Source organism: Camponotus floridanus, unplaced genomic scaffold (genome assembly GCF_003227725.1).
Source record: "Camponotus floridanus strain SB8 unplaced genomic scaffold, Cflo_v7.5 scaffold4, whole genome shotgun sequence".
Classification (NCBI taxonomy): Eukaryota; Metazoa; Arthropoda; class Insecta; order Hymenoptera; family Formicidae; genus Camponotus; species Camponotus floridanus.
Window position 1 is genome coordinate 3,680,802 of NW_020229547.1, and position 21,361 is coordinate 3,702,162.

General features: G+C 30.6%; 1 protein-coding gene across 1 annotated transcript; it reads right to left on the reverse strand.

Annotated features, from left to right (window-relative positions):
- Window positions 1-222: 222 nt before the first annotated feature.
- LOC112638887 lies at window positions 223-1,725 on the reverse strand. Its single transcript, XM_025411396.1, has 2 exons — window positions 1,537-1,725; window positions 223-995 (listed from the first exon to the last, which is right to left on the reverse strand). The coding sequence occupies exon 2, from the start codon at window positions 883-885 to the stop codon at window positions 388-390; it is 498 nt and encodes a 165-aa protein (XP_025267181.1). The 5' UTR covers window positions 886-995; window positions 1,537-1,725; the 3' UTR covers window positions 223-387.
- Between the last annotated feature and the right edge of the window lie 19,636 nt (window positions 1,726-21,361).

Sequence of the window (21,361 nt, forward strand, 5' to 3'; positions counted from 1 at the left end):
GACATACCTCCTTGCCAAACTGACGATCATCCACTTTCACTGAACAAATTTTAATTTTTTAAATATCATATAATAATTTTTGTCATGTTAGAAGAAGAGAAAAAATACTCTTTAAAGACATAGTGATATAAAATAATATTTAATTAATTAGATTATAAAATAATAAAATAAGTTTACAGATACTGTGTAAATATTTATGATTATATACATAAGATTAATATAATATAAAACTCGCATATAATATCGTGCTACAAACATTATTAAAGCTATATATATTGCACAAAATGAGTTTATTTACGCACAAAGCGATACATTGAAATAAATAGAGTGATTCATGTTAAATATGGAGATAATATATATGTCTTCTCTAAATCTTTAACACTTATTTTATTTTACATTTAAGTCCGATACGATAATATTTCTTATTCTTTCATTTATATCTGGTTCGTTAATATCGCTTATACGAAGATACGAAGTTTGTTGTAACATATCGTATTCGATGTCCTGTTGCGGTGTGTTTGCGTTATAATTTGCTTCGTTTTCATCGCTGATATCTAAATTATTTAGCTTACGCATCACGTCGGGTCTGATATACATGGAAACTTCAGATATATTTTCTTGCATCGGGTTTCTATAATTACGGTCGTAAATCGATAGGGTTGACATGCCTTTAATATATTCCATGTCAATATCTGGATCCGCAGAAATTCTTAATGCGTTGATATTATTCGTACCAATAGCTTCCAAAGTAGCATCCATCTTATGCTGTTCCCATCTCCATCGTAATTCTTTTTTAATTTCACAACCCAACAGAATCATTTTTTTTCTCCTCGAAAGGCGTTTAATTTTTATAAACGGCCTTGGTATTCTCTTTATTTTCCCCATTATACATCAAACAATTTTCTATCCATCAAGCGATTATATCAGATTATACCTCTTTCCCAAATATCAATTATAAAATCCTACATTTTTTAGTATTTAATTCAAAATATGTCCTGGAAATACAAATATCATGTTATTCGACTAATTGTACGGCATGTGCATCTACTCGATTATGCAGATTATAATTATCCCGTTTGTTACTAATGAATAATTGAATATAAATTTCTAAATCCAATTTTTATTGCATTTAAATTTAAAATATAATAATTTATATATATATATATATATATATATATATATATAATATAATAACTAAAAGAATATAAATTATTATATTAAATATAATACATTATATTTAGTTTTATATTTAATTACAATTAAAGTATAAAAATCATTATATTTATAGATTTTTTATATTTTGAAACTATTAAGTATCTTTAGAATCGATTACTTGAGTCATCAATCAATTTTTGCAAAAAATTGCATTCAGAATTCAAATTATATCTCGAATGAATTGACAATTCGATATATCTCGAATGAATCAAAATGCGTAGAATCATAATTATCGTTCTACTATCGCCACCTATGGTGACTGAAAGTATTATAGCCTAGTATAGCCTACTCCATCAGTACACAATATCATCGTTTACATACCTATTAAAATGTTCGTCTTTGAAGATGTTGTGTTCAGAATGTGATACATTGAATTTTATTCAAATGTCTGGATATTAATAGTTGTAATATTTTTATTTTTCCCTATGTTATGGAACAAAATCGCGCAGCACTTGTTACGATCTACTGCAGCCATTGAGGTTGACTGCTAACTGTTGGAAGTAGTATATCCTGCCATCTAGCCATACTTTGTCAACTAAAATATAAATTCAATAGTTATCAACTATCATCTTCCTGTAAAATATATATTTAATTTTCATATCGATTTAAAATAAGATTATAGATTTCAAAATTATGTTTTTATATTAATTGACGTTTACTTGGATTTGTAAAACTATATAAATTATTATAAATTAATATTATAAATTAAATGTCAGAATGCAAAAAAACAATTATGTTATAAAATAATATTATATTATAAAATAACATTAATATAATATAATATTAAAATATATATAATATAATATTTATATAATATGATAAAATATATTTTTATTTTTTTTTAATATGAAATCTAATTCATTGAATTCTTTATTGATTTTTTGTGGCACCATAAAATATTAAAATTATGTTATATTTAAATTAAAATAAATGAAACATCTTTTTTCAAAAATTTCATATTACTTACTTATTGTTAACATAAATGACATGTTAAACATAGTTTACATCGATTTTTATAATTTATGGGAAAATATTGATTGTCTACCCATGATCTGAAAACATATTTATTATTATAAATCATAAGCGGATATCGATAATATTTACCTTGAAATGTCGTTTGTAAAATTGTAAAAAAATCAAAATCATTCAAAAATTTTATAAAAATAACTGTAAGAAAAAATCCATTAAGAAATGAAGAGGAATACATTAGACTAATCGAATAAAATTAATCTGAGAATTATTTTTATAATTTTACTATTAAAAATATTTCTAAGAATATTTTTCTCTTGTTGATTTTTGTTCTAGGAAAGATTAATTGTTTGTTAAAGATAAATAGATTGTTAAAGAAAGATTAGTCGAAGAAAAATATATAAATATCATATTTAAATATTTAAATATTAGAAAGAAAAAAATATTATTATAAGTGCATAGGAAATTTTATATAAAAATTTTTCAGTATAATTAACATCATGAATCGTCGGATTGTGTATTTATTGATTATTTTGAATTATTAGGGAAAGAGAGAGAAGCAGATGTGACGTTTTTACAACAGTTTTTACTTGTGTAGAACCTGAGATGTGAATTTCACGACAACCACAACATAATTCGAGTATTCATTTAGATGACCGCAATTATGCTCGGTCTCGCTTCCCGACAATGTGAAAGTTAACAGACATCTAACAGACGTCCTAATCCTTCAGATCCTCTTTTATAGATATCTCAGATGTTCTAAAGATTTCTTTTAGACATTTGCATCGTCTGGATTAAAGTATTTTTAAATCAATAATATTTCAAAATGAAAGTAAATCTAAAACAACTGAAATCGAAACCGTTGTTATAAAATTCTGATGACTTCAAATTTCGAAACATAAAAAAAACGATCACTATATAATTATGAAATTATTCCTACGGCATCGAAAATTGAACTCATCATAATTTAAAATTCTTTGTAATAACCCTTTTCTAATCTCTCGATATAATAGTTTTCGCTAATTTTTCATGTCTTCTTCAAATATTCAAAGCAATGAAATACAATTATAGTTAACAAGCTACTTCATTTAAACATTTATAAAAAATTCTAGAAAAGAACCATCTTCGATAATAGGTTAAATCTATAATTTCTTTAAATAAGTCCTAATAATAAGTTTCTATAAAATTTTTTTCTATAACGCATCTCTACTAAAATATTTGTCTTTAAAGTTAAAATTTCAGGGAAAGTCATATCGAGAATTTTTTTTATTAATTTTGACTAAATCTGTTTCAATAAGCTTGAATACAATTAATGTAATTTTGTATCATTCAAAATCATTGCTCTATTATCTAAAGGTTTATTTTCTATCGGTCAAATGTGTTTTTCTTGAAAATAATTAATTTTAAATAAAACAAAAACATTCTTTTATTAGAAAAAGATGTGGAGGAAAAACATACTTAAAAACATATAAAAGAAACCTTCTGATAGATTAAAGTTTTAAATTAGAAGGCTTGTAGATAATCCGCTCCTGACTCTCCGACGTGGAATCAAGAAATTTAACATGCTACATTTTCAAAACAACTTTACTTAACACGAAAATAATTATTACAAATTATTAAAATCTACTAGAGCGACGTAAAAATTATTTGAACCAGAAATGCTTCTCAAAAATTGTAACTTTAACGACAAATATCTCGAGATGCATCGTAACAAAAACTGTTATAGGAACTTATGTGATTATTTTCACCTGCTGTACACATGCCCACGAGAGATCGCCCACCTTTACCGAAACATTCTGTACATGTAACAATAGAGGAAGCGTTTCCGCATCGGGCGGAAAGAATCTGCGCACGTGCACCGAGCGCGACCGACCTGACCTGACTGGAAGCAAAGGGATGATCAATAACTTCCAGGATATATAAGGCTCCGTTCCGGTAGCGTGTAGCATCTCTTTGAGTTCACGTGATCGGTTTATCGCGCAAGCAACGGACCTCTTGGCCCACGATCGCGTTGTCGGCCGACTGCGTTTCAAATTGGTCTGTACGTCAGATAGCATCGTAGAGGTATTACACATCCACTGGGTATACATATATATAAGTGCTTAGCGTGTAAGATACGCACGCCGATAAATTACACGAGATTTATCGGTCAATAGTAATGTAAGATCTCCTCATCTCTTTTCCATTGCGAACGATCTCGGCGACTTAAACAGGAAAAAAATCGAGCAGGTACGACGATATTTTTACCAAAGTGACGATATTTCGCGGTAACAGTGAAAATAAAGTAAGCTTCAATTTTCCATCGACGAATCATTAACATTGAGAAGCACGTGCACGATGTCTATCACGAGAAGTACGGTAAATATGATTGATTCTCCGCGCCTACGGACTTATAAATTTAAATTTATTCCTAAAGCCGCGTTTATATAATCAATTACAAGACTAAGATCTTACTCGCGTTATTTTGCGCGTAAACCTCGTGTCAAGCGCTCCGTGAAATATTGCGAGATACTCTTTGATTGGCTCGCATTATAAAGTTTTCCATGACAGCGATCAATAAGGGTTAATTACGTTTATGATATCATAATAATGTGAATCTACAATTGTCTAAGAGCTTATCGCGATGTAAATTCCGATGCCTTGCCGATATCGTTCGCAAACGATTAAACGTTGAATTGTGTCAGAAATATGAACATTCTTACGAGGCTTTGCGCACATCTCCACGAGCAAAAGATTGACAATAAATAATTAACAAATAATTAATAATTACGACGTATAGTGTCCTTCTGTTTTCGCAAATCGTTTTGTCAAATTTTCCCATTTATTTTCCACACGTCCGCTAAATATGCGTGTGGCATGGTGTAGGCCTCCTGGGGATTCCCGCCATGTAAAAAAACGGGAACGCGTCCGGGCACGGTACCTCCTGGGTGACGAGGAAAGCCGTGTCGCTCTTTGTTCCTGATAATTATTAGAGAGGATTCTCATTTATAAGGAAATCCGTGCTTTATTCTCTCCCATTCGCGATTTCTCAGCCGCTCGCGTCGCTCGCTGTGCAACTTATGCGCGACGACGAGCCGAGAAAGTCAGCACGATTTTATAAGCGAGGCTCTTCTTAATTTGGTTCGCGAACGAATTCTCCTCCCGCATTAACCCGCCGGTATTGTTTCGTAATACCTTAGCGAGGAATGCTACGCGAGTAGCGTTCCACTAATTTGGGCGCGGCTCCGCGCTAATCGACTGTAAATAAGGCTCTAAACAACCGTTTTTCCACGAAATAATTACGTTACTCGCATCATGAGTGCACTCGCGTTTACGTTATCGTAATTTCCGATCATCATTAATGTGCATATATATAATTTGTATTTTTTTTCTTTTTTTTTTTATTAATTAAGATCGTATCCACGCTTCATATCGTTTTTTCCCGCAAATATGGCGCCGAGGTATGTAACGGGGCACGCCGGTAAATCGAGTTTCGCCCGACTCGGTATATACGACAGAAAATCTCACTTTAATGAGTGAAACCTGTATCTATTAAGGCTTAACGCCCGTCCGTTCGACCTGTTACCATGGCGAGGCTGACGCGATTAAATTCATCGGGAGAGAAGCGTTTTATCGTTATTGTGCGCGCAAGTATTTGCAATGTACCATTGTTCGCGAAAGGAATGCAATCAGACGCGGAGGCGGTTATCTCGACACGCGACGATTGAAGAAAAAAAAAAAGCAATACCGAGAGCATCTTCTCGCACCTACTTACCCACTTATATCGCCATTCTCTATAGGGTTGCACAAGACTCAAGACCGAGACAATATTCGTAGAGATGTTGTATTGGTGTTAAAAATGTTTCAAAACTTAAATCTTAGCTCGGGCTCTTGAATAAATCTTTATAGCAAAAATCTTGTCTTGAATCGTCTTATTTCGAGATTTTAATAATTTAACCATTTTTTTATCTAATACTGAACTGATTGTTTTAAATAATATATTTAATATAATTTTATAATAATACAATTTTTGTATCTTATAATAATATAATCTTTATAATATAATTTAAGATAATTATATTTATATAATTATATTACTATTTATGTGTCATTTATTCACTTCCTAAAACACAGGATATATATATATATATATATATATTGCATTCTGACATCATTATATGCAACTGCCTTCGAGTTTATTAATAATTTTTATCTAATATTGAATGATTATTTAAAATAATATTTAACATAATTCTTATAATATAACTTAAGATAATTATTATTATTTATATATGTCAAATATTTTTATTTATTAAATAAAATATTAAATAAATATTAAATAAATATTAAATAAAGTTTTTCAAGATTGTATATAATATCGTGATCTTTTTCTCATCAAATTGATATAAAATGTGCATATTTTAGTTTTTTTATTAATAATCCTGGCAAGATTCTCATCAAATTGATATAAAATGTGCATATTTTAGTTTTTTTATTAATAATCTTGCCAATATTCTTGACAATCTCACTTTTGATATTGTCGTCATAACTTGAATTAAAAATCTTGTCTGGAATTACGAGACAATATCAAGATTAATCTTGATGTCTCGTGTAATCCTAGTTCTCTCTCTTTTACATCCCATTCTTCGAAAAAATATCCTTCGCCTATCCTGTGGACCTCTAAAAGATGCACCGTCATCGCGCCGTCCCATATCGTTAGCCTGTTTTTCGTCGCTATAATAATCTCCCCTTCGCTCTCGCTACTCATGATGATTGCGAAGAAATTATATTCGCGCGATGTGGCGGCCTCGAATGAAAATGACAACGAGAAGGACGGGACGAGTTCGATAATCCTGATTGAAGATATCGACGATGCAGTCGAGTGAACAAAGTCAGAATCGCTAAAGAAGGGTCTCCGTTTTCCATTTTTTTTCTTTTCACACGAACGAGTATTATAAATGCTAATATATGCACGTTTATTTTTTTCTACTCGTTTCTTTGCAAAATATACATGCGACTTTAGGCTACAACTTGCGACATAAGATTCGGGGAGCGGAATTTTATTTTAACGTGTCGCGTATAATGCAAGAAACATATAAAATTATAATAGATTCATCTTGAATTTTATATCGCAAATTCTAGAGATTATTATCGTTTAAAGCAGGTTTTGTGTGTCATGCACGATGCACACACGCAAATTTCAATTTAATTTTCTTTTATGTAATTATACCCATTTGCGTGTGCTAAGAGCATGATATGTGATATTCAGCTTCTCAGAAGCTAACATCTGCGAAGCTGATAGAGAGATTCTATGAATGCAACTTCGAGAGCGCGATCTATTATTAGCAGATGTATTAGACATATGCCTCTCTATTTCCTTCGAGTTGATACAAACGACAAGCAATATAAACACCCACGTAACAGGATGCATTAACCTACTCAGACAGCGCATTATATATTACCAATCGATTCTCGAGTAAAGGGTACTCTAGAGCTGTCGCTATTCCTTTCATCTGCGGATGCTGCAATTGCTTCTAAATGTTATAGTATTCACAACGAGTTCTGATTACATTTTAACTCATAATCAACGTCATCTGAATTGCCTCTACAAATTCTTTATCTATTATAAATTTTCTCAATGGAAATCGCTTTGAGGTTGAATTTAGGTTTGTTAAACGAATCGACGCGTGCTGGCAACGATTTGTGTCAGACAATTGAAATTCCCCTCTTTCTCTCTCTTCTCCGGTATATTTCTATTATCTGTGTGAAATTGTGCGGTTTCTATTAAATTGAGAAAGTCAAATACGAGGCATTCGTTTTCCGCCTTGAAACCGCAATAATGGAAAAGCTGATAATTATCGTATCACGTTGTCATATCGTATATAAAATTGATTTTTCAAAAGAAAGTTTAGTTTTGCGATTTAATTATATCCTTGAAAACAACATTATAACGTAAATCTTAGTGTCATATATGATGTGATTTTTGCCTTCTCTAAATGATTAAAATAAAAAAAATAAAAATCGAAAGAAATAAAAAAGCTGATAATCGTATCGCATATCGTACAAATTGATTTTTCAAAAGAAAGTTTAGTTTGAGATTTAATTATATCATTGAAAACAATATTATGACGTAGATCTTAATAACACATCATATATGATGTGTTTTCTGTCTCTTATGAATGATTAAAATCAAAAGAAAGATGTAAAAATCGAAAGAAATAAATCTTATAAATTTCATTAAGACACGTAATGTTAATGACAGAAAAATAAACGAAAGTTCGCGGACTCGCGCCAATATTGGAACGTAGAGAGAAAATAAATATGCTCGTCTTCGCAATACGTTCATCAGGTACGAGACGTGCAACGAATGCCTCACCTCCGTCTCAAGTGCGTGCACAACTTTCACCACTATAACCATTGTCGCTGTCATCATATGCTCACACGCATCCCATATATTATATACCCACACACAGGTAAAATAATATATATCCACACATGATATATATTAAAAAATCCATTCTCTTTTAGAAGAAGATGAACGTTTGGGAAAACATAAAAACAAATTTGAGATATTCTTTTTCTCACTACTTTTTTAAATAATATATTTTAAATTATATTATTACTATTTTTCTAAATAATATTATTTAAATTATAATATTTAAAATAATATATAAAAATAATATCATTTTATATTTTTTTTTGTTAATAAAAATAAACTATAAAGTTTTAAAATTCTATTTTTAATTAATTTTCCTTCGAATTCGTAATTTTAATAATTAATGGAATTTTTGCGATAAATTACATCAAACATTATGATTCTGATAATTTTTAGTAAGCAAAAGTTTTTAATATCCATCTAACGAAAATTATTCGAATTAATATCATTTTATCAATATCATATCATATCGTATCAATATCATATCAATGTTAATATCATATCAATGTTTTTATTATTATTTTAATCGCAAAATTCTCATTAATCCATTAAAATTGCTTTCAAGAAAAATAAATTAAAAACATAAAAATTTTATTTTTTGTTATTATAGTATATTATATTAAAAAAGCATTGTATTGTTTTCTATTTAGATTTCTACTCGCGGCAGCTTTCATCTTGTCAACGATAATTTATCCTTATTTCGCGGTCTATGCAGCTATGATTAATTTATTATTAGGCTACACGTTAAAATATATATTTGCCAAGTATTCTTAAATACATACATGTATTTAAATCCACACATATTTTTCTTTCTCTTCTATATATAGATGTTATTCGAGTCATTAATATTAATTTAATCAACATTTAACAGCTACAACGTGTTGAATTTTCTCAACATATGCGACCGCACGAAAATCAAATTATAACTGCGTTAACCTAAATGTCTGTATGCCGAAACGAGTACTACACCAAGATGTTGGTAAAGTGGGTAATATTAATTACAATAAGTTCGCCGTTTGTTGAATTATATGATTCCTATAATTGCCTCTTCTTCCGAAGAGAAGCGTAGTTAAATTAATTAAATTACCTTCAAATTAAAGTTTAGAGAGCACTTTTAAAAGTAATTCCTCACATTACACAAACATGTATGTGTATGTGTGTGTACATCTGTACGTGTGTGTGTGTGTGTGTGTGTATATATGTGTGTGTGTGTGTGTGTGTGTGTGTGTATTAAATACACACACAAATTATAAATTATCGCATCTTTTAAATTAAATTAATTAACTAAAACATCGTGCTTATGATCATAAAAAATTTCCTGCCTTCCTATTCAAATACGCGCATGTGTACATACATATGATATAATTTTTTTTTTATTTTAAATGGTATCTAAAAAGTTCTATAATTTTATACATTTAGCTCTGCAAAAAATTAAATTTTTTAAATATTAACTGTTTTGAAATTGTGTTGCATAATTAATTTTTTTTTCTTTATTTAACATTTAAACAAATATATTTAATAAAAAAATAATTTTCAGAGAAAAAGTATTTGCTAAATATAAATTTTTATAAAATATAAACATTAGAAATTTATAATTTTATAAATATAAAATATAAATAATAAAATTAATTATTAATTATCAAAAAGTTATAAATCTTAAACACAATGTCAAAATAATTCATATATATGTATTTTTATAAAAATATTAATTATTATATATGTATTTTTATATAATTATTAATTATTATATATTTTTATGAAAATATTAATTATTATATATATATTTTATTATTTATATTAATTATATTTTATATCTTATTATATAATTGTTATATATTTTATTATAAACTATACATTTTAAGAAATAAAAAATTAAGAATATTTAACATGTGTATTAGATGTACTGATTTATTTATACTCGCAGAGATAAATATTATAATTAACTTTACAGATAAAAGACAAATAATAAATTAAATAAATTATAAATTTTTACTCACAAATTTTTTGCTCTCGATATCTTCTTGAGAACATCTTCCATGCTTTCCTCTCTTTTGGTTATTTGCTACTCTTTCATGGCACTCATGTAACATTCACTCGCGAAAACATATTTAATTGCTCACACATTAATCACTAAAATACGATGATTGCGACACTTTGCACGACATTTCCGACATAAATCTCATACATTTAACGCGCACTTCATTTTATTTTATATTAACGAGAGAAAATCATAGTTATGTATATAGAAGCTATGTGTTTAATATTAGAAAACGGGGCAATTAAATTTACATAAAGTTGTTACTAATTGAATATATCCTCTCATCGTTTGGGAATATGAATTGCACTGAATTTCATTTTACATGACATTTTTGATGTTATACATGTATATCGCGATTTATAATTAATTATTACACTCGAGTCACATAATGTGATACTTCAGTACAAATACCAATATCATATTTATGAATAAAACGCGAATAAGAAATGAATCGATTTTAAGTCGAGCAATTCTGTGACGCATTTTATTAATAAATACAGTTCTCGTTAATTTTATTTAATTAATGAATTATCAGGCGAAATAATGTAGATTCCTTGAAACAATTATCACCGTAAATATCAGAATAAGATAACAACTTATTAGTCATCTTTTATCATTTTGATACCTATTTTATGAATCAAATTTTATGAATCGCGAATGAAATATTTGCTTCGATAAGCATCTGATTACGTGGCGCTTATGACAGAAACTAATTATTACGGACTGATAATACTTTCTCGACCGTAGTGTCTCAAATACTGAGGCATCGCTTATACATTCGAGTCTCACTTTGCGAATGACAACAGAACGATCGTTGTGTTGTCATTCGCACAATGACTTTGCCTCGTCTTTTGATACATAACTATCAATGTATAACGCGTAGTTGTTTATATTCGAACATTTTTCGTCGTCATTCGCGCGGTGAGACTCGAATAGCGACGTGTGACGTAGTATTTGAGAGATTGTAATCGCGAGAAGTATTACAAGACTGGAAGTAATTCCGATAATTCGCTATAATTATTAGCTATGATTATTATAATTATCGGCTCGTAAATAATTCCATCATAAATGACATATAATAAGGTATCTAATCGAAGCAAATATTTCGTGTACATTTATTTTATAGTGCATTAAATATATTTCATGGCAGTAATTATTTACCTAATAAGTAGTTTTCCCGTCATAAATGACACGTAATAAGATCGTGACGATGCTCATTAAAGAGAATATTTCGACTCATTGTTTTATAAAATAAAAATCAAAGCGATAAGAAAATAACACTTATAAATTATTGTCTTGTTCTGATATTTACGGTGCCAGTAATTTTTTTAAGTCTTAAATTCTCGAATATATCGTATATTGTGTTCTATATGGTTAATTTAGTAGATATAATTTGTTCACCATTTTTTCCCCTTCGCATAAAAAATACGAAATAATACATAAATCATCGAATAATTTCAATAAATGTAAAACTAATATATATCGATTATTAATAATATTTTTGTTTATTTCGAATAATTTATGTTTCAAATACATTGTATGAGAATACGAATTATATTAAATAATTAGTATATTTTCAGATTAGTATATTTTCACGAATTAACTAATTGTTTATTAGATTTATATAATATTGTGCAATATCCAAATAAAATTGCCAATGCTATTTTTACAAATAAAATCTTATTGTGAGTAAGAAACAAGTCGATTTCGAGTCGAGTAAATAATTCGCGACGCGTTTAATTAGTAAATACAATTGTTTTGATATAATTACGTGCTTTAATATTCATTAATCATAATAAACATTCGATATCTGTACATCAATAATCTGTTATAATATTCTATTCAATTTATTCGATCAAAATTTATCGCAGACAATCACACACAGTAAAGCAGTACATATTTTCGGATATTATATTACATTCTGCAAATATTTACCTTTCTTTTTAACTTGTACGTTTATTCATACTTGTATTAAAATATAACAATAATCTTTTTAAAACAAGAATTTATTCGTTAACGAGAAATTTGTTAACAATTTGTGTGAACTTAGTAATGCAATTTTTAAGTAGATCATAGAGTCGTGTAACCGTGATTTTCGCGTTTTCCCCTGTTGCAATATAAAATAAAAATGTACATTGCGTGTGCGATTAATGTCGTGCAAAGTATCGCACAATTGTATTCCGTTGATTAGTATGCGAGTAATCGTAATTAAATGTGCTTTCGCGAGTATTGTGTACCATAAAGCAGCAGCAAAAAAGACCAACAAGAGATGGAAACGATCTGGGAAGGCATTAAACGACGGCAGAGCAATCATGAGATGAGTAAGTTATAATTTATTTTCTTTACTGTGTTACTTAAAGTTAAATGCTTATTTGCTAACTGTGCGATAGTGATCCACTACAAGTCATTGTGTGTATGTAATTTAATATACATATATATGAACAACATACGAAATATTTGTAACAAAATAATTTCTAATGAAATTAATAATAAAATATTTTTTTCAAATTAATCTATAATTTATTCAAATTAATACGTGAAATTTATATGTAAAATTTATATGTGAGATAAGAATTTCTATATTGAATCAAATTTATATTGATATAAAAAATTTCCGAATTTTATAAATTATCGCAAATATCGGTCGCTAGTTTAACGCGTTTAGCCTTAATCTTGTTTTATCTCGTTCGTTTCTCACGCATAAACGGCGAACAATTTGTGAGAATATCGTTAACCGCTCACCTCGGGGCAGGCATTTTTTACAACGAGCGGCACTTAACGCTACAAACTCCGAAATTGCATCGCTGCACGCGAGAGAGAGGATCCGACAGTGGACAATCTGATATTACAACAGACCCCCTCTTTTATCTCCCCCAAACCATATTCGTGGACCTTGGACACTCCGATCTTTCTGGCGAATCACAAATCACACTCTGCACTAAAAAAATTGCGCACAATTTTAATTAATTATTACATTATTTAATTTATTATTATTTACTATACATTAGTGCAAAATCACACACGGAATAAATAATAGAAAATTGTACATTTTTATTATTTATTCTGTAATTATACACTTATTGTTAATGTAATTTTGACATGAGCCTCTTCTTTTCCTCTTCTCTTCTCTCATTCATGTTCGTAACCTTGATCATTCTAATCTTTCCGACGAATTATATTACTCTGTACTCAATTCATATTACTCTGTATTATAAAAAAATTATCTAAAATTACATGAACATTAAGTGCAAAATCACGGAATAAGTAATGGAAATGTATAAAATTTCTATAATCATATGCTTACTGTTAATATAATATATACCGTAATGCAATTTTTCTTTGCGGTATAATCTCAGCTCACGAATAGCCGAACATAGGAATTATTACTGCAACCGGGTGAAAAAATGCAAAGAAGAAAAAGACAAGAGGCAGACGGTCCTGTCAATTATCGAAGCGCGTTTTTGTTTCGCGCTCCTTTCATTTCGCAAATTTATATATACTTTCTGATTTAGTTTTACGTAAATGCGCAATTCTTTTGCAACTCGTTCCGTGACGTTCCGCAAGTTTGCATGCATGAACCGTGGCGAACAATGGAACCGGCCATTTCCGTCTCGCCGCGCGCGACAAAGGCGCCAAAACTTAATAGCCCCTTCAATGCGAGGTTACGAAAGGACAGAAAAATTATCCGGACTCTCGATTTTATTGTCGAGGATTTTGCGTAATACGCATTTCGCGCGAGAGTGTGACTTTCGCTTCTTGGACTTACCTTCGCGCGAGCATCCTCATTATGCGTATATATTCCGAAGAAATGCCACACGACAAATGACAGCTAGTCGGAGCACGTGACTATCAGCTGATCGATAGACATCGGTAGACATTTTCCCTCAGCTGACAGTCTTACCGTAAGTTTGTCAACCGCATTCAACAATTTTCAATATTTGACTGGCCCAGAATCATATGTGCAATCACACACATAAAGTCGTATTTTTTTTGTTTAGGTAAAATATTAGAAATGTAGGTTAGCCACACGCATGGCACTTAGCTAATGCTAGTCAATTGATTTTGATGGGGTCGTGTTCATTTTTTTCTATCAATGAGAGAACTTTTCAATTTCATAAATGTGACATTTTATAAACTACCATTAGCTAGTAATTTAATTGTGTCGACTGTACAAACGTCCTTAATCTTCGCGGATTTTTTTAAGCTTGCAGATAATAAAGAACACAAATTATTTTCGAGCGGACAAGCGCGAGAAGCCGGTAATGGGCTTTAAGTTTGTCGTGTTCTTGACTCTTAGCGCGTCCCGAAATTCCGGTGCATTAACGGTGGATCAAGGAATCCGAGGAATAACGGCACGTCGGCGAGAAGAGAAAAAAGAAACAGAGAGAAGCAACTATAAATAAATATATATATATAGTTTTCTTTTATTTATAAGATAAAGAAGTCGATAGGGAGAGCGAATTAAGAACGATGTGCCGAATGTCGTTACTTATGAGCGATCCGACGCCGCGGTTTTACAGAACGGAACGGAATGGCAGCTTCTCTCATTTCCTACATTTTAATTGGCCACACGATGATAAATCCGTACGTCTCTAATTGAACCTCGAGAGCGAAACGATGCGGTGCGATATGCGGCGGATATCAAGTAGATTTACAAGCAGTAGCTGAGGAGAAGTCGTCATCGAAGCGCATCATCTTTACGAAAATGTGTAACTGAGATCCAGCGATTGATGCTCAAAATATATTTTATTTTTACGCCATACATTATATCGTATTCTTCTAGGCTTATGTCAACATTGTATTGACTGAAAATTATCTTTATTAGGATTTTTTCTGCAAAAAGAATCCAATATTTTCTTTATTAATTTTATTTTTATACGTATATATACAGAAAATCTCGAATTTAAGTGTTAAAACTTCAGGAGGCATCGATAAATTAAGAAAAAAAATTCTTTAAAGATTTGCCCGTTTTTACTTCATTTTGGAAAAAATGGCAAAAAGCACAGAAGAAAGTTTTTATTTTTTCATTTATTTATTATTCATACTTATTTATACTTATTTATTCATGTTACTACCTTAATTAAGATATTGATTATAATATATAAACTCTCTAAAATAAACAGGATACAATATCCCATGTATTTATTTACAATATCCTGTAATATTTTATTTCAGGAAATTTTCAATTCACTTTCTTTTTTTAATATTTTATGCTCTAAAACCTTTATTTCATGATACTTAACCTAATAATTGCAGTGGTATTTTACGTTTTTAAGTGAAAACTGTTTCGCAATTTCTTTTAAAACGAAAAAATAAAAAAATTTCTAAAGAACTTTTCTTTTTATCGATTTCCTGTACGCTCTCGAAAGCTTGATATTTTAAATTCGGGATTTTAAATTCATTCTATATATTTTTTTTATAATACATTATTTTAATGGCCATAAATAAATTTTCTTTCTCTTTCTTTATTGTACAATATGATTATACAGGATAATTTACGAGAATAAAGGACGGTAAATTTTGAAAATTCCGTGTTTGCTGGAGCTAGACGGTTAATGCAACCTAAATATCATAAATGCTTAACTTTCTAATATTTGAGTGGCCTAAAGCCTCTGTTTGTTAAAATTTTCTTGTTTATATAGAATCAAAAAGTATATAAGTTAAAATAAGAATGCTATTCGTTTTGCGCAATTAAACATTTTTTCGAGGAAGTAATGAAAACGAGAATCTCTTTGTGAATTAAATAATTCAAGAAAAGAGAAGATCGAACACGAGTACAAAGCTCCGGTAAAACGTACACAGTTATTCTGCCATAAATAAAGCGGAGTCTTTATTGGGATCAGCCGTATGTTGTCTTTGCAACTGGACATTTCGAACTGACCTACTTCATTGAGTCGGGAATACGATGAATGGAACAGGAGGAAGAGAAGCGAAATCCTGATATAATCAATCCGACTGATTTTACATGACCTGTCAAACGTAACATTATAAGTCGGCTGTCAAACGTAATAATATAAGTCGGCTTATAATAATATATGGTCTTTGCATTTTTAGCATCGAAATCTCAACGATCTGTTCACGAAGTTGCATATTAACAATTTTTATTGTGACAAAAATACGAAAAAATAGTAAACGCCATCGTTTCTTGTCTCTTATTGTGACATGTGGATAAATTTTTGTTAAGCATCTAACTGAATGTCATCCGAATCATGTCACGTTTGATGTAATTTGTCGCAAAAATATCATTAATTTATTAAAAAATTACTTTTGAAAGATAAATTAAAAATATCAGAATTTTAGTTTTTTATTTTATTAACAAAGAATTATTAAAAAGAAAAGTAATATTTTTTTTTAAATATTGAAAAAATTAAATTTATTTTTTTTCGGAAAAAAAAGATTTTTTATATCTTTTTTTGTTAGATATTTTGCAATAGATTAATGCTTCAAAAGATCGGTTGACATTCTGTTTCCCAATATTTAATATATATATATATATATTTTAAATATTGGGAAACAGAATGTCAACCGAATATATATATATATATATACAGAGTGTTTCTTAATAAGTGCGAAAAATTTTAGGAGATGATTCTTTGTCGAAAATAAAGAGGGATTTTTCATATAAACATTAAAAAGTTCTAATAAAAAACTAAATAGGAGTTGCGAGTTTCATTCCCTTATAACAATACAGCAAGCTGAAAAAAATATTGATAAATAACCTTTTCGCTAATAAAAAATATCCACCTAATTTTATTTCTTTAACTTGTTCCATTTGAGAAAAAAATAAAAAAATAAAACCTAATTTTTACCCCCATTTTTGGAGAAGTATAATTCCACAGGGAGGGATGTAGGAGTATATGTTTATGTGAAAAATCCTCCTTAATTTTCGACAAAGAATCATCTCCTAAAATTTCTCGAACTTATTAAAAAACACCCTGTGTATATATATAGAAAGAGAGAGAGCGAGAAAGAGAGAAAGAGACAAAGAATGAGAGAGAAACGAGCGGGTTACCGAAATACATTCGCGGAACTGTCATTAACGTCATGGAACCATTTAAAAACCATCTCCCGTCCATAAACCCAGAAACGCAAGCATTGTCTCCCGCTGACCGCGGCCAAACTCTTCCTCGCTGCCATCAACATCGGCTATAAAGCTGCCGATAAAAATGTACCGGCGAGCTCTCGCTCCGAATATACATACACCGGTACCAGTTAATTATAAATTAGGGGAGAGGGAGGCGAGGAAAGAGCTCCCGTTTTTTTTTTTTGATAGAGCTCTTTATCGAAGAAAATAAAGAACGTGGGCGCGCGATTGTGTGTCTCATGCAGAATGTATTATTATGCAGAGGCGACGACCTCCGCCATTATTCGTTCGCTGTGTCGAAAGTGTGCAACCCAGCGGCGAAGGAAATCTGTTGCAAGGAGTGTGTATCGTTAGCGGCGATAGTCGTGATGATATTCTGCCGCTTAAAAAAAAAAGTCTTTCCTTTATACCTTCTCCTCTGCGTTGTTGCCCTTATAAACGAGCGGGCAATTAACGAGCTCCGATACCAGTCTAACCAGTAATTTTGGGCATTTATCAGTGCGTAGTCGGGGTAGAGAGAGGGGAGGGGAGGGGAAAAGGGGCATAGGAACCTTTCTAAGTTTCATCGGCGTGGTTGAAGACCCGGTTATAGCCCGGGCTAATCATTCGGGACGAAGGGAGGAAGGAAGCGGGAGGAAACCGGGGAGAGCAATGGACGGCATGCGAAATGAGGCGATTTTCTCCGCGCTTGGAAGGGGGAAAGGGGGAATGTATATTGCATTAATCGCATCGGTGGCGAATTACAAATTGGATTTTACGATTTACATTTCGTACACGCGCGCAAAATCGGATTAAGAACTCTTACGCCACGTTTTTCGTGCGAGCGATGTCGAAAAATCGAACAATCGGAGTTTGTTTGGGCGATCGAGTGGCCTTCCCGAGAAGTCGGCTTGTAAAAATAACGTTCGCCTTAATTAATCGTGTCACCGCGTATATAATTATGGGGCAACAGCCTGATAACCCATTTAACGCATTCTGGAAAAAAAATCTCGGTTTCATCAGGCATTTATATGCATTTCCAGTCTGAATCGCATGGCATATACGGCGAGAGCGGTGTACCTTTCCCGCTATTTGCCGGGGATATCTAGCTCAACAATACGTCTCAGCTCGCCTACGTGTGCAATTAGTCGGCGTATTTTAATACAGAGATGCGCGCACGCGCGCGTTAATTAACGCGAGCGTCTTCGTAGATGAGGGGAGAGAGGGGCTGTTGTCGGCGAGAGGAAGAAAGTACCACTGTACGTTTGTTAAACTACTTTGGCTACAATTGTCGACTAATTAACGTCTATAGGCTCTCTTAGATCTCGGTAGAAGTTTCACTAGCGATTAACCGCCCTTCGTGTTTGGTCTGTCACTCAATTATCCATAACTAATTATACTTCTCCCTCTCTCATCGTTGGAGAACTTTTTCTCCCAATGGTGACTTCATGGGCTATGTAGCGCAATAATATAGCTGCAAGTTTCTTCGTGTCTGTATTTCTTCTTCCATATACAGTTTCGTTGGTTCTAATCTTAAGTTTTAGTAGTTAACGTCTGTATATTTTAATATTTGTATATTTTAACAAAATTAATGATCTCACTGAAATTCATTTTTATTGTTAATATTAAAAATAATTTTTATAAAATTTAAAAATCATTTTTGGAAATTCAATGTGAAAATTTTCTTCTTAAAAATATGTCATGTTTGTTAAAAGTAATATTTGAAAATTGATGACAAAACATAATAAAAATTTGAAAAAAAGAAATTAAACAAATAACACACACAACTAAGAATGTAAACAAAACAAAAAAAATCAAACAAATATGTTTGATTTATTTGTAATTGCATGATATTTATAATATTATATTTATAATATAACATGATATTTATGGCGCCAATAATAAACACAAAACTAATAAATAATCGAGCAAAAATTAAAAATTTGAGAATTAATGATCAAAAAATAACAAAAATAATAAAAAAATTATTTAAACAAATAGAATGCAAATAATATATAAATAATCAAGAATGCAAATAATATATAAATTAAGAATGCAAATAATATATAAATAATCAAGCAATTTGTATGCTTGATTCATTTGATAAAAGTCGCATGATATATTTATAATATTTATAGTATATATAATAAATACAAACAAAAGAATTTACACAAATTGCTTATTCGCGCTTTTTTGTGTTCATTTTTATTCCTATATTATTTTAATGCAACTTACACATTGCTCGTTAAAATTCATGTTTTCCTTCCGTTCTCGAAACGTCAGGCTGTCCAAATCACTGATCCATAATACTCCTTTCCAATGACCCTCTTTTGCTTTATCGTGAGAGGTAAGAAGCTGAATCTTACGTCTCGACGAAAGCGAATTTAGTTTCAATGCATGCCTGAGTTTTCCGGAAACTAGTATTAAATCGAAAATTAAGAATAAGGAACTGAAGATCGTCTAATTGAAATGTTCCACTTTGATAAAAGATAAGGAATGTAATTCTCATGTTAGCTTGTTAACGATTTTATCATGAGTCAGCTCGAACGAACAAATCATTTATTATTACGCTGATGTAAAAACAATATTCTCATTAACGCGTCATTGAAGATCAGTTATCGTATTCTTATAAATAAAAGTATTTTAAACTTGTACATAGATTTTAGTGAGCATTTATTTCATATAATTTTCTGTAAAATAATCTTGTTGTCACACGATCATTCTAAATTGTAAATAAATACGATAAAACTTACAAGACGATTTATTGTATTGGACAGAATTAGCTGGAATATATAAAATATATTTATGTAACTTTATCCAAAAAACATTTTTGTTTTAATTAATAAATCATGCTAATTACTATATTGTTAAATTTTTTATTAATCAAAAATTTTTATCAATATAGATTTTATTAGCGTTTACCATTCGATGAACAAAAAAATTAACTACATTTTTAAACTACATTGATTCCTAATCTAATATGGAATTTTTTTAGATAAAATAAATGAGAAAATACTCAATTAACAAAAAAATGATTGGAAAAAACATATTTATTTAATTTTATTTTAATATTTTAATATTTTAAATATTTAATATTGGTTATATTTAATATTTTTATATTTTTAATATTTTATAATTTTATTTTACTATTTTTAATAAAGGAAAAAATTGATTTATGCTGGTTTTTTTTAGAAAATATCGATTTTTATCATCGACATGAATTTTTTTTACAAAAAGTGTGCAATTTGCCAATCCGGATGTGCCGCCTCACGATTCGATCGAAAAAAAAGAGACATGTCGCGGTTTTATTGCCGACGTTTTTCCCCGTTAAGTTAAAGAGAGCCGTCCGTGGCGGGACTCGCGGAAAACGATTGATGCGGAAGTAGAGTGGCGGTCGACAGACACTAACATAAGAGAGAAGGCCGCGGCAGAGTCGGCCGTCGGCCCCTCGCCGACTGTTCTCTCGAGGAGGACGACCCACTTCGTCCAAAAGCGAGAGGGACGGCGATACCGGCTGGCAATTACGCGCATATACACCTCTACAGGTATATATACGTAAATACGTTCATTATCTCTTGCCTCCCTCCCCTCCTCCCCCCGTCGCGGTTGACTCCTCTCCTTGTTCGCGACGCTGCTTGAACTGATTTCGACGACGAGGCGA

Bases quoted from the DNA above. Each gene is read 5' to 3' on its own strand.
- LOC112638887 (XM_025411396.1), bottom strand. From the start codon at position 885: ATGGGGAAAATAAAGAGAATACCAAGGCCGTTTATAAAAATTAAACGC.